A 22,857-nucleotide genomic window follows, 5' to 3' on the forward strand; every position below is an offset into this window, starting at 1 on the left:
AGTCAAATTCAGAATATTTTAATACTGTAATGGTGGTACATAATGACTTTTAACTCTAGTTAAAATTAAAAAAAAAAAACTTTAAAATAAAAGTCTAAAGACAAAAGTATTAAAATCACCAGGCTAAAATACTTTGTTAATGGATATACAATATAAAAAGATGTAAAGTGTGACATCACAAATTGGGAGGGAGTAGTAATAGTGTAGAAATTTTTATGCAATTGAATTTAAGCTGTCATCACCTTAAAATAAACTGTTAGAACTATAAGATGTTTTATGTAAGCCCCATGGTAACCACAAGCAAAAACTTCTACCTCTAGTAGATACACAAAAGATAAAGGAATTAAAACCTGCAAATACAAAAAATCAACAAATCACAAGGAAAATAGCAACAAAGGAAGAAAGGAACAAAAGAACTACAAAAAAGTCAGAAAACAATAAAATAGCAATAGTAAGTCCTTACCTATCAATGCTTATTCTAAATGTAAATGAATTAATTCTCCAATCAAAAGATAACAGAGTAGCCAGATGGATAAAAAAACTAAGATCTAACAATGTACTGTCTACAAGAGACTTACTTTAGCTTTAAGCACACACATTGGTTAAAAGTAAAGGGATAAAAAGATTTTCCATGCAAATGGTAACCAAAGAACAGGAGTGGCTATACTTATATAAGACAAAATAGACTTTAAGTCAAACTGTCATAAGAGACAAGGTCACTATATGATAAAGGGGTTAATTTATCAAGAGGCTATAACAATTATAAATATATATGCCCCTAACATTGAACCACCTAAATATATGAAGTAGATATTAACAGAACTGAATGGAGAAATAGACAATACAATAATAGTGGGGGATTTAAATACCTCACTGTAAACAATAGATAAATCATTCAGACATAAAATCAGTAAGGAAACTGAAATTGAATAACACTATAGACCAAGTGGACCTAATAGACATGTAAAGAACAATCCATCCAACAGCAGCAGAATACATATTCTTCTCAAGTGCACATGAAATATTCTCTAAGATACGTCATATGTTAGGCCACAAAATAAGTCTTAACAAAATAATATCAAGTGTCTTTTCTGACCACAGTGGTATGAAACTAAAAATCAATAACAGAACAAAAATTGGAAAATTCACAAATATTTGGAAATTAAACACACTTTCTAGAATGGTCAAAAAGAAATCTAATGGGAAATCAAAAAAATATCATGAGACAAGTGAAAATGGAAACACAACATACAAAAACTTTGGAATACAACAAAAACAGTTATGAGAGTTTATAGAAGTAAATGCCTACATTAGAAAACAAAAAAAGTTCTAAAATAAACAACCTAACTTTATACCTCAGGGAGCTGGGGTGGGGGGGATGAGCAAATTAAACCCAAAGTTAGCAGAGGGAATGAAATGAAGATTAGAGGAAAGATAAATGAGGTAGACACTGGAAAAACAATAGAAAAGATCAACATAACCAAGAGCTGATTTTTTGAAAAGATAAACCAAACTGACAAACCTTTAGCTAAACTAACCAAGGGAAGAGGACTCAAATAGTTAAAATTATAACTGAAAGAGGAGACACTACAATTAATATCACAGAAATGCAAAGGATCCTGAGAGACTACTATAAATGATGATATGCCAACAGATTGTATAGTCTAGAATAAATGGACAATTTCCTAGAAATATACACCCTACCAAGACTGAATCATAAAGAAATAGAACATCCGAACAGACTAGTAACAAGTAAGAAGATTGAATCAGTAATCAAAAATCTCTGAACAAAGAAAAGCCCAAAATCACGTGGCTTCACAGATGAATTATACCAAACATTTAAAGAAGAACTAACACTAATCTTCAAATTCTTCCAAAATATTGAAGAGGAGAGAACACTTCCAAACTTATTTTACAAGGCCAGCATTATCCTCACACCAAAGCCAGATAAGGACAATACAAGAAAAGAAAATGATGGCTCAATATCCTTGTTGAATACAGATGCAAAAAGCCTCACCAGAATATTAGCAAACCAAATACACAGCACATTAAAATGATCATACACCATGATCAAGTGCGATTATCCTTGGGATGCACGGATTTTTCACCATGCACAAATCAATAAATGTGATCTACTACATCAACAAAATGAAGGATAAAAGTCATAATAACAACCCAGTTGATGCAGAAGAAGCAACTGACAAAATTCAACATCTTTTCATGATAAAAACTCTCAACAAGTTAGGTGTAGAAGAAATGTACCTCAACATAATAAAAGCCATATACGACAAACCCAGAGCTAACACATACTCAAAGAAAGCTGTTTCTCTAAGATCAGGAACAAGACAAGAGTGCCTACCATTTTTAATCAAGATAGTGCTAGAAATCCTAACCAGAGCAATTGGGCAAGAAAAAGAAATAAAAGATATCCAAATTGGTAAGGAAAAAGTAAAATTATCTCTCTTTGCAGATGATATGATTTTACATATAGAAAATCCTTAACACTCCACCAAAAATCTATTAAAACTAATAAAAGAATGCAGTATGTCGCAGGGTATGAAATCAACATATAAAAATTAGCTGCACTTATTCTTTTTAAATATTGTATTTTTTGAGCAAGTGAGAGAGAGAGAGCATGAGCAGGGGGCGGGGCAGAGGGAGAGGGGGAAGCAGACTCCCCGCTGAGCAGGGAGCTCAATCCCAGGACTCTGAGATCATGACCCGAGCTGAAGTCAGATGCTTAATTGACTGAGCCACCGAGGTGCCCCTAGCTGCACTTATTAAACTAAAAACAATCTATCCAAAACAGAAATGAAGAAAACAATCCCATTTCAAAGAAATAAAAATAATAAAATGCTTAAGGAATAAATTTAACCAAAGAGGTGAAAGATCTATACACCAAAAACTGTAAGATACTGATGAAAGAAACTGAAGAAGAGACAACCAAATAGAAAGATGTTCTATGTTAATGGATTGGAAGAATTAATTTTGTTAAACTGTTCATATTAATCAAAGCAATCTACAGATTCAATATAATCTCTATCAAAATTCCAATGGCATTTTTCATGAAAATAGAAAAAACAATTCTAAAATTCATATGGAACCACAAAAGATTCAAAATAACCAAAACAATCTCGAACAAGAAGAGCAAAGCTGAAGGCATCACACTTTTAATTTCAAACTATATTACAAAGCTATAGCAATCAAACAGTATAATAATGGCATAAAAACAGACACTTAGACCAATGAAGGCAAATAGAGAGCCCAGAAGTAAACACATACATATATAGTCAACTAATCTTTGACAAGAGCACTAGAAATACACAATCGGGAAAATATAGTCTCTTCAATAATTAATGTTGGAAAAACTGGATATCCACATGCAAAAGAATGAAATTGGACCCTTAGCTCTATACACAAAAATTAACTCAAAATAGATTAAATATTTAAACATAAGACCTGAAACCATAAAACTTCTAGGAGAAAAGGTAGGAAGAAAACTCTTTGACATGGGTCTTCCCAATGATTTTTTGGGGAAAACACAAAAAGCATAGGCAACAAAAACAAAAATAAACAAGTGGGCCTACATCAAACTAAAACGTTTCTGTACAGCAAAAGAAACAATAAAACAAAAAAGCAATCTATGAAATGAGAGAAAATATTTGCAAACCATATCTCTAATAAGGTGTTGAAACCTAAAATATATCAAAAAAACTCAATGGCAAAAAATTTTTTAAAAAACCACCTGATTTAAAAATGGGGAAAGGTGGGCCTGACTGGCTCAGTCAGTGGAGCATGGGACTCTTGATCTTGGTGTTGTGAGTTCAAACCCCATGTTGGGTGTAGAGATTACTTAAAAATAAAATCTTTAAAAAATAATAAAATAAATTTTTAAAAAATGAGCAAAGGACCTTCCAAAGAAGATATATAAATGGCAAATAGATATAGGAAAAGGTGTTCAACATCCCTAGTCATTAGGGAAATACAAATCATATCCACAATGAGATTATGACCTCATACCTGTGAGGATGGCTATTACAAAAAAGAGGTAACCAGGGTTGGTGAGGGTATGAAGAAAATGAACTCTGTACACTGTTGGCGAGAATATAAATTGGTACAGCCATTATGGAAAATAGTAAGAAGGCTCCTTCAAAAATTAAAAATAGGAGTACCATATGATCCAGCAATTCCACTTCTGAATAAATATCCAAAGGAAATGAAATCAATATCCTAAAGAGATATCTGCATTCCCATGTCCATTGAAGCATTAGTCACAATAGCTAAGATATGGAAACAATCTGAGTGTCTGTTGATGGATGAATGGATAAAGAATATCACACACACACACACACACACACACACACACTGGAATATTACTCAGCCTTAAAAAAGAAGGAAAGAAGGAAAGCCTGCCATTTAAAACAATGTGGATGAACCTGCAAAACATCATGCTAAGACTCATTCCAGACACAAAACGACAAATACTGCATGATCTCACTTATATGTGGACCTAATTAAGCAGTATGGTGACTATAGTTAATATTTTATACTTGAAATTTGTTAAGACAGTAGATCTTAAGTGTTTTCACCACAAAAAAGAAAATAATAACTAGGTGAGGTGACGGAAGTGTTAATTAGCTTACTTGTGGTAATCACGTATATACATATATAAATCATCATGTTGTACTTCTCAAATATATACAATTTTTATTTGTCAAAATCACCTCAGTAAAGCTGGGAAAATGCAAAAAGAAAAAGTCAAGGTGCCTTTTGTTAAAAGAATAAGAGTATAAGAATATTTATATTTGCAGTCATATTTGCTTACTTATGCCTTATGCATAAAGATGCTCTGGAATTATACATATGAAATTAATGCAAGTGAATATGTAGAAAATATTTAGAAAATGCGGGGAAGGTCAGGGAGGTGGGGTTGATGGGAAAAAAAGTGTGAGTGAGAGCTCTCTATTGTAATCAAAATCATTTGAATGTATTTGCTATTCAAAAAAATTTGAGAAAAAGAGCTAAAAAGGAACTTGCTCAAGATTATGTAATAATAATTGATGGAACTGAGATACGATTCCAGGATTCTGGCAATAGTGTGTGCTTTTTATTGTGCAAAATAAATGCAGAAAATGAGTAAATTCTGTCATGGAACTTCTGTTTTTGCAACCTAAGGCAATAAAGAGGACCAAGAGGAAAAGTGGTTCTTGTTGCTGCCCCAACTCTTGTATCGAGGTAGCTACAGAAGATGGGTGGAGGTGGTTGCTTTTTAGTTGGCACTAGGATTGGGTGGATGGTAGGAGGGTGAGCCCAACAGCACAAAACTATGACTAATAAAGATAGTCAAAGCTTCCTAGTGTGGGAACATAACTTTTAGAGATTGAGACACATCTGGGAAGTCAATAAAGTTACCATAAATTAAGTGATAACGAAGACTTGAGAAAAAATTCACAGTATGTCCTCTCCTTTCTTTTGGATAGACATTTTCCCAGAGATATCTAAGATCTATTCTAGTGACCAGAGTGACAGGAAGTTCTAAGTAGCTGTTTCTAACCATGTCTACAACTTTATCAGTGATGGGAGAGACAAAGGTTTCCAGTTTTCCAACTAGAGAGGAGATATTGGGACTTTGCAAACCACATTAAGAATTTTTTTTTTTTTTTAGAAAACTAGCATTTTAGCTAATCCAAGAGCAGAACTTCTAAGCACAAAGATTTCCTCATCCTACAGGGTCTTTACTTGAGCAAACGGTTTAATTTTTTAAAAAATTCATTTCACTTTAAGAAAATACAGATCTCTGCATTTGGATAATTTCTCAAACCAAATTGGAAAACATTATAAGAAGGTTGTCTATACACAGTACCAAGATGAGTCTTTCACCAAACGTTTGGAGAATACGAATATCAAAGAAGATGGGATCTTGGGCCCTATTATCAGAGCCCAGGTCAGAGACACACTCAAAGTAAGTAACAGAAATAGAGTACCATGGGAGAAATTAAATAGGAAAGACAGTTTATAAGTACTGGTTATTTGTTTGTACTAAAAAGAAATATATGTCCATGTAGTTTTTAATTCAAATGCAACTTTAGTTTTTATGTATTTGCTCTGATTTATAGCCTACCTTATCTGAGACAATTTATCAAATTATAAAGGAATAAAACAAAGAGCCGATGTAATTGAGGTGAAGGATAATATGGGGACAAAGAAAATAAAGCCATGGATAAGTATAATGAAACACATGCCTTATGCTCCTATAAGGTTGCCTACAAATTTTGTCCAAAGCTTTCTAGCATCCGAGTAAAATATGTCAGGGCAAGATTCACAGTAGTCATAAAGAAAACATAATTCCCCTTGACACTGAGGCCAATTTATCCCATGGATCCTTAAAAAGAGGATGCTGTATAATACAGTGGATGGAATCCTTGATAGAATCCCTACAATTGATATAATAAATAAGTTGCTGGGGCGCCTGGGTGTCTCAGTCAGTTAAGTGTCCAACTCTTGATTTTGGCTCAGGTCATGATTTCAGGGTCCTGAGATGGAGCCCACATCAGGCTCCACGCTCAGCGTGGAGAATCTCTGCTTGAGATTCTCTCTCTCCCTCTGCCCCTCCTGCACCACGCGTGCACTTTCTCTCTCAAACAAATAAATAAATCTTGAATGAATGAATGAATAAGTCACATAGCTTTGTAAAATAATGTTTGTCATTATGGCTGAGAACATAACAGTAAATACAATTGACTATAAACAAGTCATCATTGTGCTCTAGGTATGTAGTTCTCCCATGACTGGTCTCTGAGGGAGGTAAATTTAGATATGATTCAAGAACACTGAGTGTTCTTCAGACAGCTTTCCTTAAATAGATGTCACGTCATCGAGCTTCTGATAGGAACTGGGCAGCAGAGAAGTAAATGTTGCAAACTTCGGCAGGATTCTAGAATGTGGGTAATCTACAGATTAAGGATGATCCAAATGCTTTGGCAATCAACCAACAGCAGATAAGATTAAGGTTTTCTTTTGAAGATTAAGAAGCCTAACTAGGACTCCCGTGTAAATAATGCTCCTCCCTTCACCCCTTTGTGGGGGTGAACTAACATATCTGCACACAAGGACAATTCTGTTCATTTAAAAATAACGAAAGGATAGAAAGCAGCCTTTCTCTGTTCTTCTTTCCCTTCCCTCATTTCTGATTTCCCCCATCCCTTTTAGGTGATTTTTAGCAAGTGTAAATATACCTCACTGGAAATTCAGGATCTGGCTATTTGTGTGCCCCTCAGAAGATGACACCAAGGACAGTGTCCTAGGAGATCTGCCAGGCTGGGGAAGGAGATCATGGTCTAAAGAGAAGGAACAGATCTGAAGGCAGATGTGGTCCAAGCTGAGAGGAGAGGGGAAGGGGAATGGGGATCGAGTGATATACTTGGAAAAAGTGATATATTGTGAGGAAAATGTCACTTCTAAGGGCAGACTTCTCTTTCCATTTTCCATCTTACCATGTGAGTGAAACTGTCTCAAAAGTATCTGCCAGGTTACGGGGAGAGGTTGCTGCTCAGAGAAACAGAACTAGTTTGCGTGCATGCACACACGCACCCTCCAACAAGTGAATTTGCAAAGCTAACATCCTATATTAATTCTCACAATTGAACTTAAGTCCTGAAATAATGAATTTGAGTTAACTTTGTAGATCGTGTTCAAAAATATGGCCAGCCGCGTCTACAGCATTTACCCTCATGGAGTGACCTTCTCCCCTTATGAAGATGATGTCAACTCTTCCTACACTTCAGGTTTGAATCAGAGTCTGCTGAACGAAACTATTCACCTCTGAGAGGCTGCCATATTTTCCTAGTGTCCTCGTTGCTCAGTAATATAACTTGTCCAGTCAGGTAGTATACAAGTAGGGTATCCTAAAAGTCGGAACCAAACCCTTCTCACTTAGGGATTTTGTTTACCCTAGTGCTTACCAAATTTGTTGGTGCCATAGCGGCCTCTAGTGGAGCAATCTCTAATGGCGACATGTAATCCAAGGTTAAGTGGAACTTGATAGAAAAATATTCCTTTCCTAATATTAATTGGTTCTAATGAGAACTCACTGTTTGTTTAATGTAATAATTTTGAAAATGAAACAATATTGACTCTATTTTCTTCCAGACAATTACACCATGATCAGAGCAGTTCAACCAGGGGAAACCTATACTTATAAGTGGAACATCCTAGAGTCTGATGAACCCACAGAAAATGATGCACAGTGCTTAACAAGACCATACTACAGTAATGTGGATGTCACAAGGGACATTGCCTCTGGGTTGATCGGGCTACTTCTAATTTGTAAGAGTAGATCCCTGGATAAGCGAGGCATACAGGTATTCTGTCCACAAACTAAACTTTTAGAAATTCCAGGAACTGCTTCAGGCTGGAACAGATTAGGTCTCCTTGCTAAATAATGGGGCCTCTCCTTCTAGAGAACAGAAAATATTATGTTATCTTCTTTAGAGCAAATGTGACATTTATTCCTTTGTGGGTTTTTTTTTTTTTTTTTTCTTGTCTATTTTCATCTAGATTCTTACTCTGGAAGGCCGTTCTATAGTGTGACACCATATTTTGTTTTAGTTTGAAGTTCCAGGTCTTCTGCTATGTCATCAGCAAGCCACCTAGCCTCTCTTAATTTCTTCCTTTTATCAAATGGGTAATATCCTCCTAAAAAATTTTTACAGGGTTTTTTGGGGCTCAGCAAGATACCACCTTGTAAAAGTGTAAAACTCTCTACCAGTCCTTGTTATTTTTAGAGACCTGCACTGGGAGAGATAAGAGAGATAATAGTTTGGAGACATAGAATCTGGTGAAGTTGGACCCAGACAATGGTCCATCTCTAGTGAGACTAAATTATAGAGAAAAAAGTGAACAAAGAGACAGATCTTCATTGGAGAATAATAGTCTCATATTATTAACTTAAAATTCCCAATCAGGCTAAGCTATAATCAAAGAAGTTCATCCTAAGGCATACAAAATAAATATATGCCTAGAAAAATCAGAAATGGACATTTGGAAGACCTTAATTTATTGAGCTATGAAAGGAAACAGGAAGGGAGAAGTAGAAAGCTTTCCTATTGCAACCTTCTGTTTTATCCTTTGCAACTATTTGGAGCATGTCTAGTCAATCATTCAGGTTGAAAGGTGTCTACTTACAGAAATAAAACACAATTACAGCTGCCATGTGGAGATGGAATTTTTCTATTAGGATGTTTTAGTCTCTGAATTTTCTGATCTGCTTTGTTTGTCCTTGCATATTACCTTTGGCTCTAACAAGGGCTTTGTACAAAATGGGCTCTCATAAATGCCTGAATTTATGGCTGCAGTGGCCCCTAGACTGTGCCTCTTTGGTTTCTGAGAAGAACTCAGTGTTGTGGGTAATCAGCTGGAACATTAATCACTGAACACTGAACTTTTATCCTCCAGAGGGCAGCAGACATTGAGCAGCAGGCTGTGTTTGCTGTGTTTGATGAGAACAAGAGCTGGTACATTGAGGACAATATCAACAAGTTCTGTGAAAATCCTGAGAAGGTGAAACGTGATGACCCCAAGTTTTATGAATCAAACATCATGAGCAGTAAGTCAAACCACTGTTTTTGTCCATCAGTTTTTCACTCCTGTGCTTAAAGTATGACTGTGCATAAAGGCAGAGACATGGATTAGAATCCACTCACCTCTTATCCTCACTTGCAATCCAGGGATTTGATGATGAAGTTACTGGGGGATACTATAGCAATCTTTTTACAGCAAGAGGCCAAAAGCTTGTTCTCCTTAAGAAGTCTTCTTGGTCTCGTGCTCCAGATGTGCATGTACGTTTATGCACATGCTTTGGGCACCTCCACTCTGGAGGAACAGGCTGAGGGGTGGGAGTGGTGAAGAAAGGGACTACAGGCCTTGGTCAGTGGTATATGGGGATTTTAGACTGGGTGCAAGGTGAACAGTCTTTATAGGCAGGGCAGAAACAAGGTAAGTAATCCAAAGCTGGAAGGTCAAATCAAATGAAGGCAAAAGGCAGATGGGGAGCCAAGAATCATAAAAAGCCAATCCATGAAGAGGTTTGAAGTGAGCAGTGAGAATCTTGTTCAGAATAGAAGGAATTCCCTAAGCCAAAGTTCAGGCATTTGCTGTAGTTTTCAATTTCAGCACCTAAAGCCACTGCTATGAGAAGTCTAAGAGAAATTTCAATAAGCCAGTTAGAAGCAAACTTTGCCACGGTGGTCAGGGTCCCCACCACTATTCCTCAGAGTCAAGAGCCATTATGATCACCTTCTCTGATAGGTAATCATAGACATGAGGATGACTTCTCCATGGTCTGTTCACATAGTTTCAGATGAATTATTGGAATTCTCAGAACTGGCAGATGCCCTGAAAATAATTCCAAACCGGGAGTTACTCAGCTTTCTTTGCATAATTTCATTTTTGGCAGTGAATCTGTCATAGGTTTGGGTTAGTGAGAAATTATGTATGAGCTACATATATCATTTAAAATTTTCTAGTAGCCATATGAAAAATTAAAGAGAAATATATCCCAAATATTATCATTTCAACACACAACCAATATAAAAATTGATGAGATTTGCTTTCTTTATTTCGTACTAGGTCTCTGAAATCTGGTGTGTCTTTTGCACTTAACAGCACATCTCAATCCAGATTATCCACACTTCAAGTACTCAATAGCCACTGTATTTAGTGGCCACTGTATTAGACAGTACAGCTATAGACCATTTAGAAGAGCCTCCTGAATGAAATACAAACTAAAAACATATTGTCATTTAAGTGTTCACTAGTGCCAGGCATCATACTAGTATCAGGGCTAGAGTGGGAACGCAGGTAGAGGTGGGCCCTGTCCTCATAGAAATCAAACCTGTGATTTTATTACCATGCCTAGAACCTAAGTAAATAAATATACTGCCAAAAGCTGTGTCCCTTTGAAAGATAGTGAAAATGTGTGAACTCGATACTTGAACAAAAACTATGGACTATCTCAATGATAAGAGGGAGCAATAAAAATTGCCAAATGTGCTAAATATGCATGCCTTTTAGGGACATTACTTCTTATTCACCAGCTAATGTGTCAAGATGAATTTCTTATATTATGCTTTTCTTCCAGGTAGAATTATTCTAGATAATATTGTAAGTTGAGGTTTAGACTATTTTAAAAGCAGAATGTGGAAAACAAAGCATTTGATACACACTGGACAAATGAATGAATAAGTCAACGAGAATGAAAGGCTTTGTCTTTCTCCTGATATTTCTCCATTGGCTAACTTAGGAAAATAAGTTCTCATTTGGGAAGTCTGAGTTTGATCTAGTCACTAGGTAGACCTGGTGAAGCTTATCATAATCACTGCTTTGACACAACCAAATTAATATTGGGACGTTAATCTTAGGTATAATTAGCCACACGCCCCTTTGTCGGCAGAGGCTTGCATGTTAACAGATTTTACTCTTTCAGCGATCAATGGCTATGTGCCTGAGAGTATACCCACACTCGGATTCTGCTTTGATGACACTGTCCAGTGGCACTTCTGCAGTGTAGGGACCCAGGATGACATTTTGACCATTCACTTCACTGGGCACTCATTCATCTATGGAAAGAGACATGAGGACACCTTGACCCTCTTCCCCATGTGTGGGGAATCTGTGACTGTCACAATGGATAATGTTGGTAAGAGCCTGGACACTTGGAGAGGAACCTCTGATCTATAAAGTTCTGCTGCAGCTTCCCAAACTATCACAGTTCCTGAGTTTATCTTTCTGATCCCTTACAGGCTTTCCTTTCAATACTTCTCGTGATTTCTGTTTGGAGAATTAATTACTTAAATGGGTCTAGTCCTTTAATGTGGGTTCCATTTTTCCTTCTCTGGGCTAAGTGAGAAGGAAAGACACAACAGCAAAAAGATAAGGTATGACTTTGAGGAGGAAGCATGAACATTCAGCCACAAAAGAGCATTTCTTTTATCAAAATGGCCTTTTCAGTTTTTAAAGCTAGCCATGACACTGTGGGTTAGTTAGTGATCATCAGATACAGTACCTCGGAGTCTGGCCTCAGAGATGCAGTGGAAAGCATGGAAAGCACATGGGCTTTGGAGTTCCTCCAATGTGCTCTGGCACTCAGTATCTTTGTAACCTTGGACATGTTATTCAACCTCACTGAGCTTCCTTGTATTCATCTCAAAAACACAATCACACTTTACAGGGTTGCTTTGACCATTTATTGTCTTATATACCAAGTGCCTAGCACTCAGCAGACACTCAACAAGTGGTAACGATTGGAGACTCCCCAGGAAATCTGTATGCCAGAAAATAATACCATTTCAAAGAGATTCAAAATTGCCCTGGGCCCACCTGAATCACCTACTGCTTAGAAATATCTAGATGTTTCTTACATCATCCTCCCCCTCACTTCAGTTTTCAAACAAGATGTGCAGCCAACAAGATGTTTATGATATTCAAAGCCCACTTGATTCTTAATTCATCCCTTTTCAAATATATTCTAAAACAGTGACTCTTAAACTATCTGTGCTAAGAGTTTTCTCCTAATCTCCATTGATCAATACTTTCAGTCTATATTCTGTTATATGAGATAAGTGCACTGATCACATGCTTGGATGCACAGCAATGTCAGATTGCTAAGCAGTTTTATAACACCTTACACCCGGTTTCTCTCCATATGTCACTATAGGAGATAATTAACAGTTCCCAGGTCAGCAGTGACCCACAGACCACACTTGTTATCCCTAGCTGAAGTTCCTTGAAAATTATCTGCCACAATGGATCCTAGGGTTTTTATATCTTTTTCTGGGCTTAGAGCTCTCTGTTTTCTCTGTCTCTCTTCTGTAGGTACTTGGATGTTAACTACAATGAATTCCAATTCAAGAAACAAAAACCTAAGGCTGAGATTCAGGGATGTTAAGTGTATCCGGGATGATTATGAAGACTCATATGAGATTATATATGAACCTCCAGCATCTACAGTCATGACTACACGGAAAATGCGTGATTCTTCAGAAAACAGGGGTGAAGAGGATGATGCTGACTATGATTACCAGAACAACCTGGCTTCATGGTTAGGAATTAGGTCATTCAGAAATTCATCACTGAATCAGAAGGAAGATGAGTTTAATCTTACTGCCCTAGCTCTGGAGAACAATTCTGAATTCATTCCTCCTAGTACCAATACAGCTGTTAATTCAAATTCCTCTTCCCTAAGTAACATTAGCAGGCTTATTGTCTATAACTTTGCAAAGCCTCAAAAAACTCTTCCTCACCCAGCAGCCACCATAGCTGGTCCCCCTCTGGGACACATTGGCTTAGACAAGAACTCAGCTCTCAACCGTTCAAAAGCAGAGCATTCCAGCCCTTATTCTGAAGACTCTATGGAGGATCCTCTACAGTCAGATATCACAGGGATAAGTCTACTTCCACTTGATGCAGAAGGATTCAGGAGTCAAGAACATACTAAGCATAAGGAATCCAAGAAAGGAAGAGAGCACACAGCAAAGCATAGGTTCTCCCAAGTGGGATTTTCAGCACATAAAACTGGGCGACATTTAAGCCAAGGCAACTCTTCTCCTTCCAGAATGGGACCCTGGGAAGACCTTCCCAATGATCTGTTACTCTTAAAACAAAAGAATCCATCCAAGATTTTGAATGGGAAATGGCATTTGGTGTCTGAGAAAGGTAGTTATGAAATAGTCCCAGAGGCTGATGAAGACATGGCTGTTGATAAGCTGCTGGACAGCCCCCAGAATGCCTCAAGGACTTGGGGAGAAAACATCCCTCTCACAAACAAGCACAGAAAGAAGAATGGCCACCCAAAATTTTCTGGAATTAGAAAGAAATCTCTACAAGTAAAACAGGATGGAGGAAACAGTGGATTGAAGAAAATCCATTTTTTCATTAAAACACGAAGAAAGAAAAAAGAGAGGCTTGCACACCATATTCCTCTATCTCCAAGGGGCTTCCACCCTCTAAGAGGAAAGGCCAATACCACATTTTCAGATAGGAGACTTGATCATTCATTGTTACCCCATAAATCCAATGAAACATCTTTTCCCACAGACCTCAATCAGACATTCCTCTCTGTGAATCTTAGCTTGTTAGACTCACTTCCTTACCATAATCACAATCCCTCAAATGACACCAGTCAGACAAGCTCCCTTTTAGATCTTTATCAGACAATACCCCCAGAAGAATATTATCAAACATTCTCTAGTCAAGACTCTGGTCAAATGCACTCCACTACAGACTCTAGCCACACATCTCCTCCAGAGCTTGGCCAGATGCTCGACTATGACCTAAGAAACAAGCCATTCCCTACTGACATTGGTCAAATGTTCCCTTCCTTGGAACCTGAAGCCTGGCAGGCAACCATTTCTGCAGATCTCAGTCAACCAAACCTTTCTCCTGATCTCGACGATACAACCCTTTCTCCAGACCTCAGCCAGACAACATTTCCTCCAGACCTCGACCAGATAACATTTTCTCCAGATCTCGATCAGACAACCTTTTCTCCAGACCTTGACCAGACAACCTTTTCTCCAGACCTTGACCAGACAACCTTTTCTCCAGACCTGGACCAGAAAACCCTTTCCCCAGACCTTGGCCAGACAACCTTTTCTCCAGACCTTGACCAGACAACCTTTTCTCCAGACCTTGACCAGACAACCTTGTCTCCAGACCTTGACCAGAAAACCCTTTCCCCAGACCTTGGCCAGACAACCTTTTCTCCAGACCTCAGCCAGACAACCCTTTCCCCAGACCTCACCCAGACAACCTTTTCTCTAGACCTTGACCAGACAACCTTTTCTCTAGATCTTGATCAGAAAAGCTTTTCTCCAGACCTCAGCCAGACATTTTCTCCAGACCTCGACCAGACAACCTTTTCTCCAGACCTTGACCAGACAACCTTTTCTCCAGACCTGGACCAGAAAACCCTTTCCCCAGACCTTGGCCAGACAACCTTTTCTCCAGACCTCAGCCAGACAACCTTTTCTCTAGATCTTGACCAGACAAGCTTTTCTCCAGACCTCAGCCAGACAACCCTTTCCCCAGACCTCACCCAGACAACCTTTTCTCTAGACCTTGACCAGACAACCTTTTCTCTAGATCTTGATCAGAAAAGCTTTTCTCCAGACCTCAGCCAGACATTTTCTCCAGACCTCGACCAGACAACCTTTTCTCCAGACCTTGACCAGACAACCTTTTCTCCAGACCTTGACCAGAAAACCCTTTCCCCAGACCTTGGCCAGACAACCTTTTCTCCAGACCTCAGCCAGACAACCTTTTCTCTAGATCTTGACCAGACAAGCTTTTCTCCAGACCTCAGCCAGACAACCCTTTCCCCAGACCTCACCCAGACAACCTTTTCTCTAGACCTTGACCAGACAACCTTTTCTCTAGATCTTGATCAGAAAAGCTTTTCTCCAGACCTCAGCCAGACATTTTCTCCAGACCTCGACCAGACAACCTTTTCTCCAGACCTTGACCAGACAACCTTTTCTCCAGACCTTGACCAGAAAACCCTTTCCTCAGACCTTGGCCAGACAACCTTTTCTCCAGACCTCAGCCAGACAACCTTTTCTCTAGACCTTGACCAGACAACCTTTTCTCTAGATCTTGATCAGAAAAGCTTTTCTCCAGACCTCAGCCAGACAACCTTTTCTCCAGACCTTGATCAGACAACCTTTTCTCCAGACCTTGGGCAGATAACCCTTTCCCCAGACCTTGGCCAGACAACCTTTTCTCCAGACCTCAGCCAGACAACTTCTTCTCCAGACCTTGACCAGACAACCCTTTCCCCAGACCTTGGCCAGACAACCCTTTCCCCAGACCTCACCCAGACAACCTTTTCTCTAGACCTTGACCAGACAACCTTTTCTCCAGACCTCAGCCAGACAACCCTTTCCTCAGACCTCAGCCAGGAGACTCTCTCATCAGACATCAGCCAGATGACTCTTTCTCCAGACCTCAATCAGATGCTCCCTTCCCCAGACCTCAACCAGGCAACTCTCTCTCCAGACATTAGCGAAACGGCCCTTCTTCCTGATCTAGAGACATCACCTCCTCAGACATCCTACACCTCTGAATCTAGTCAGTCAGTGCTTCTTCCAGAATTTGGTCAGACTTTCCCTTATCCAGACCTAGATGAGGTGCCATCTCTCCCACCATCTCCTACCCTAAAGAACACTTTTATGCCAAGAGAACTTAATCCACCCATTGTAGTAGGCCTCAGTGCAAATGATGGAGATTATATTGAGATTATTCCAAGGCAGAAGGAAGAGAGCAGTGAAGAATACATTGCTGAAATTGATTACGTGGCCTATGACAACCCTTACCAAACTGATACTAGGACAGACATTAACTCCTCCAGAAATCCTGACAACATTGCAGCATGGTACCTCCGCAGCAACAATGGAAACAGAAAACATTATTACATTGCTGCTGAAGAAGTATTCTGGGATTATTCAAAATTTGCTCAAAGGTTTGGCCAAATTTTCTCTTTTTACATTCTCATTTTTCCACTACTGCTAAAAAGATTGTTAAAGTCCAAGGAAATAATTCTGGGCAAATTATACTAAGTATAATTTAGGTCCCCTATTGCCACTTGCCCTATACAATTTCCTTTGTCAATTCCAAGGTTAGCTTCTCTACATTAGGGGACATTTGGATAATATAAGAACAATCACTGTAAGAAATCTATGATATTCTATAAAGAAGCCCCCTCTTCTCTCTTCCGCTCTCACCACACATGTTCCTACCCCCTTTCCTTGCCTCGGCGCAGAGCCCAACCTATCCATAGCTATCTGCTAATCAACATGATTTCATTGAAGTTGGCTTCAAATCCAAATTTGTAATGTAGAAATCTCCTTTTGCACTTGGTTATCAAAAAATATTTTTAAATTGTTTACTGATCAATGTAAAGTATACAGCATCTTGGTGACGTCTGATTCAAATTACATGAGATTCCAGTAGCAGAGGCCAAGGATATAAACCAGTTTAGAAAGAAAAAGCAAGTTTATACCTTCAACTGAGGCAGTCATTCAATGATGATTTACCTTGATTTAAACTTGAGTTTTAACTTGGCTTATAGAATCACTCATTTAATAACTTCATTTTTTAAATGAAGGTGTTACACCAAATGGCCCCCAAGATCCTCTTCGGATTTAACATTTCAGGGTTCCAGCCACTCTTAACCGTAGAGTTGAAGGAGTTCATGCAATTTTGTAAGTGGTCTAACTTACAGCAGAGAGTTTCCAAGGGATCTATAGACATTTTTAAAAGAGTTTTCAATTCAATTCTGCTTAAGGATGGAAAGCCATAATGGGCTGGACTCTGTATTCTGGGATGACAATATAGGGAAAGAAGAGAGGGAGGGACAAGGAGCAAGGCTTAGTCAGCTACAGATTCTCAGGACACAGCATGGTGACCATGCTTAAACTGTCTAAATATAATACACAACTTTTACCAAAGCTAACAGTTACACTAAAAATCAAAAACCAGGGGCACCTGGGTGGCTCAGTTGGTTAAGCGACTGCCTTCGGCTCAGGTCATGATCCTGGAGTCCCGGGATCGAGTCCCGCATCGGGCTCCCTGCTCGGCAGGGAGTCTGCTTCTCCCTCTGACCCTCCCCCCTCTCATGCTCTCTCTCTCTCATTCTCTCTCTCAAATAAATAAATAAAATCTTTTAAAAATCAAAAACCAAAGTGTAATTAGAGTAAGCAAACGCAATGCATGGTATGGCTTACAGACAAAAAAAAAAAATTTTCATTAATCTGATGTCTGCCATTTCCATATTAGAACTCTGTTAATTTAAAACACATTTTCAGGACATGTGGGTGGCTCAGTTGGTTAAACTTAACAACTCCTGATTTCGGCTCAAGTCATGATCTCAGGGTTGTGAGGTTGAGACCCACGTCAGGCTCCATGCTGGGCATGGAACCTGCTTAAGATTCTCTCTCTCTCCCTCTGCTCTTCCTCCCACCCCCTCCCCCCAAAAATAATTAAAAAACACATTTTCCTATGACTTCCTATTTAAATGTAGCACCCATTGCTATATAAGAATAAATAGTTTATCTAGGGATTTCTAAGAGAGGCCCTGAAGGAGTAAGATTTAGGGCCTTTCCAAAGTCGAAAGGGATGGAACCAGTTCCTTCAAAATCTTATATACCATTACAGATATGCAACCCATGTTTATGGCAGTCAAAGTTGCTTTACTTGTCCCCATGTGTTCTGTGAAACTATGTTATGCTTAGTGTCTGGAAGGATGGGGTCAGTAGGGTAGGAACACTGGAAAGAAGGCAGAATGGGTTTCTCTGTTGATGGCTCATGGTGCATAACAAATACCATGAGACTGATGGATGAGCTTTTGGCCTATTTCCATAGGCTTGGGAAATTTAGGAGTCGGTGAGAAAATATGATGTGCTCTGGCCCCAGACTGAACTGGTGAATTACACAAGGAATAATGTCATTTTAAAAAAAGAAATGAGAGAAGAATGGCTACTTTCAGAGTATAAAACCCCCAGCCATCTAGTGGCCTTCACAGGGGTGACCATTGATACCTGACAGCCCCAAGCCCTGGCACTATCCAATTGCCTGGCTTTGTCTGCGTCTGATATTAAAAATCTGCTATGTGATATATGATTGTATTTGTTCATTAATGCATTAAACAAAAATCTATCAAGTGCCTACTATGTGCCAGATAACTGGCTAGGTACTAAAAATAAAAGAATGAGCAAATTAGGCATGATCCCTGACCTCATGGGGTTTTCACTCTAATATTAGAGTCAGATTCGAATAGATAACCTCACAAATAAATGACATATAATTTACTATATATACTAGAGAAATATAAGAATACTACAGGAATATACTGTATATACTATAGCAACACTATGGAAACTTAAGAAATAATATAGAGAGATTTGACATATAAAGGTTTATAGGAGGACTTACCTAAGAAATGATATGTGAGCTCGGATCTGAAGGATATTTACTGGCTTAAGTTTTTACTTATTCATATTTTCATTCATTTGTTCTCCAAGTACCAATTAAATATTCATGCTAGATACTATACTCAGAAACAGGGATAATTCCCCCAATTTCTTTGAGTGGTCTTTCATTTGTTCTTTTAAACAAATAGTATTCTTATTATTATTTCAGCGAAGACATTGATGATGTTCCAGAAAATACCATATACAAGAAAGTAGTCTTTCGAAAGTACCTTGATAGCACTTTTACCAAACGTGATCCTTTGGGGGAGTATGAAGAGCATCTCGGCATTCTTGGTCCTATTATTAGAGCTGAAGTGGATGATGTCATCCAAGTAAGTCATTTTTTGAGCATTGCTAAGATCATCAGAGGAATTTCCACAAGCACCAGAGGGCTGTAACAGTGAAAGGGGCAGGAGGGATACAGGTAATTTATTTTCCAAAATTAACAAATAATTATACTTCTTTTCAGAGACTGCTTGCCAAGTAATTAGATAATCTTCAAAAAAAAATGATCTCAAAAGAGAAGAAAAGAAAAGACAAAAACGATCTCATGAATTTATTTCTTCCTCTCCTGAGCTCCTGTTCATTCCATAAGGGCCAATTCTGTTTTCCCCAAGAGACGTTCTTTACTACCCCAACCTCTCCTGCACATTCAACTGAATTGCTCCTTTCAGGCATTCCCATCTAACCCCATTCATACTTTGTTTATGTACTTTTGGTCTCCAGGTTTTTAACTTGAATCCACATGTGCAGGTGTCTCTTCATCAGGAGGTTGGAAACTTATTGTGAGCAAGACCCAAAGCTCATTCAATCTTCAAATCTGCAGCACCTGCTGTGATCATTTCCTTTGTGCCTAATGTCAATACTTTTGCTTTGAGCCTAAGAACAAACATGTTTTGGTGTTTCTAGGGTAAACTACTTGGGCCCTAGCTCACAGGATGTTGTAAAAATTCAATGAAATAATATACATGTTACTTTGTACTTGTATGCAATTAATATATCCCACTGTATATATATCTAGGTCTCATTTAATAATTAACCATCTACTTTGGCGTATAATTTGGATTTTTGTTGGACTTAAGTACATTTGTGGATCATTCTTTTTTCTAGGTTCGTTTTAAAAATTTAGCATCCAGACCATATTCTCTTCATGCCCATGGGCTTTCCTACGAAAAATCGTCAGAGGGAAAGACTTATGAAGATGACTCTCCTGAATGGTTTAAGGAAGATAATGCTGTTCAGCCAAACAGCAGTTATACATATGTATGGCACGCCACCACTCGATCTGGGCCGGAAAATCCTGGTTCTGCCTGCCGGGCTTGGGCCTACTACTCAGCTGTGAACCCGGTGGGTACACCCATTGAAAGTTTTTGTCATTCCCCTAACCTCATAACCTGAGTCCACCAGACGGAAGGGTCAAGATGATTTCTCGTTAAATGTCTTGCTTTCCATGAGGAATGTGTAAGGATTATGGTCAACAGTCTATAGCGACTTGCCTTCAGATGACCGTGAGAGAGAAACATGTGCTCAGTGGCGAGGAATGAGGGGTACTGAAATGGTTGACCCCAGTCAGAGTGACTACCTTTGCAGAGGAAGACATTTTTTTCTATTTCCTTGAGCAAGTATTAGCTTTCTTTTGCTCTTTATGAGAGAGCCGCAAAGTCAAGATGCCTTCGTTTTGGGCGTGGTAGAGAGAGAGCACAGACTTCGATTTCAATCACTATCCTGTCACTTACTGTGTGGGCCTGGGAAAGTTACTTGACCTCTCTCAGCCTCAGTTTCTAAAGTTAAAAATGAGAAAACAGTAGGTACTTGGTAATATTTGTTTAATAAGTGAGCTTATTTTTATTATACAAGATTGTTGTCTGAATTAAAGAAGATATTACCAGCAAAATATTTACTATAATAGTAGATGCTCAATAAATAGTAATTATAATAGTATTGATATTGTCATTAACATTATCATTACTGCCATGCTGAGATAAAGGACTAATCAGAGGAAGGGATGATGAGTGCCACAGAATCAGATGATCAGATGATACCCAGGCTTAGTAACCTCTTCATTTATAATCTTCAAATTCAGAGCTCCTGAGGTTTCCTTTTCCATATCATCAGTGATTGTCAGAAGAGCAAAGGAAATCCTGAGAAAGAGAAAATCTGTGCATTTTGCTCCTACTGTCTTCCAGGAAAAAGATATCCATTCTGGCTTGATAGGTCCCCTTCTGATCTGTCAAAAAGGAGTACTTGATAAGAGCAACACACCGGTGGATATGAGAGAATTCATCTTACTTTTCATGGTCTTTGATGAAAAGAAGAGCTGGTATTATGAAAAGAAGGCCCAGTCCCCAAGGCCTTGGAGACTTGCATCCTCAGAAGTAAAAAACTCCCATGAGTTTCATGGTATTTTCCTCTCACTTTGATCTAATCTCTGAACTAAATCACATGGGGTGACCATGATTCTTGCCCTAGGTCTTCATAAGATTAGACAGGAGGTGCTTCTGAAGAATCAGGAGCTACAACCCATACCAGGTCCTTAAATGTCTGAGGGCTGATGTCGCCCAGCAGGTGGTGCTGCACATATAGGAGCTAGAGAAGGTCTGAAAGAGAGCACAGGAGCCTGCTGCAGAACAAACGCAACCAACCAACCAACCAACAAAAAGCCAGTGTGCAGCAGCTGGTAGCATGAGTCAAAAAGGAATTGGCATTACTCTGCAATATAAACAGTTAATAAACCTGTTCCTTGATCACTAAAGGAATGATTGTTTGTCTAGAAGAACTGATCATCCCTGTGTACTTTCTAAAGAAAAATGATGGTGGCAGTTCCAGCTGTCAGCAGTTCTCAGGTGGCATCCGAAGCATCTAGAACAAAACAAGATAGGACACTGGGTAGTTGGGTGATAGGAGAATCGTGGCAAGGGAGCATCTTTTGGGGGGGAGGGGGGCGAAACATATGTACTCTGAACTCCTTTTCTAGGCTTTTCAGCCCAGGGCACTTGGTCTCAGGCGTGGGAAGCACACTCTTCTGAAAACCTTCCAACCTAGTGAGAAAGCATAGCCCCAGAATCAGATAGGCTTGTCTCTTGGCTATCCCATTACTTCTGAGTACCCTCGAGCCACTGCTTCCCAATTCCTCAAAGAAAGAGTAAAATTCACCGGATATAGCTTAGTTTTAAATATATTGTAGTTGAAGTCTCTGTAATTAGGTAATCCCCATGGTGTAGTATTTATCAGGGTACCTGCTGAGCAGACCACCTGAGTTCCCAGCCTCAAACTCAGCACCTGGCCTTTGCAGTATGTGTTCAGTAATTGTGTGTTGAATTACTGAATAAATGGATGAATTCTATCATTCAGTTTAATTTATCAAATGTTTGCTGAGCACCTGCTATGTTGAAGTCTTCATTCCATATCCTAATGAGTTAGCAATGTTGACCTAAGAATCACTTGAGATCTATTTCCTGCCCAGATGAGGGAGTAAGGACTGGTGTTAGGAGTGGGAAGACAGGTGCTCTCATACCTAATGTAACCTTAAGGGTGCGAAGATGATCTCAACTCCCTCCCTCCCCAAATTCACTTGCTCAGTTCCTGAAACTCCATAGTAGTTCTTTTAACTTTAGAATAACATTACTAATAAAAACTTCACTCACTTCAATCTCAATTAAATGCATGGTAGCCCAAAGCTGTATCATTAACATTTTTTATTATTTTTTAAGGTGATTAAGTTTGTCAGGTGATTTAAACACACACACACACACACACACACACGTTTCACTGAGTGGAGAGTGGATGAAGCCTGAGAACCCTAGACATTTAAGCTGGGAAGGGGACAGAGGAGCTA

The 22,857-nt window shown here is 38.8% G+C and overlaps 1 protein-coding gene across 2 annotated transcripts in view; it reads left to right on the forward strand.

Moving 5' to 3' along the window:
• The window catches only part of F5 (coagulation factor V), a 73,286-nt gene that overhangs the window by 30,178 nt on the left and 20,251 nt on the right, over positions 1–22,857 (forward strand). For both annotated transcript variants that reach the window (XM_064594351.1, XM_064594350.1), the window contains exons 8-16: positions 5,785–5,962; positions 7,685–7,784; positions 8,149–8,360; positions 9,454–9,604; positions 11,483–11,695; positions 12,871–16,513; positions 19,192–19,354; positions 20,133–20,369; positions 21,209–21,422. In XM_064594351.1, coding sequence (XP_064450421.1) covers positions 5,785–5,962; positions 7,685–7,784; positions 8,149–8,360; positions 9,454–9,604; positions 11,483–11,695; positions 12,871–16,513; positions 19,192–19,354; positions 20,133–20,369; positions 21,209–21,422 — 5,111 coding nt within the window. The remainder of the gene's footprint in view (positions 1–5,784; positions 5,963–7,684; positions 7,785–8,148; positions 8,361–9,453; positions 9,605–11,482; positions 11,696–12,870; positions 16,514–19,191; positions 19,355–20,132; positions 20,370–21,208; positions 21,423–22,857) is intronic.

Source organism: Mirounga angustirostris, unplaced genomic scaffold (assembly GCF_029215605.1).
Source record: "Mirounga angustirostris isolate CCGP_5_RB_7025 unplaced genomic scaffold, mMirAng1.0.hap1 SCAF_6, whole genome shotgun sequence".
NCBI lineage: Eukaryota > Metazoa > Chordata > Mammalia > Carnivora > Phocidae > Mirounga > Mirounga angustirostris.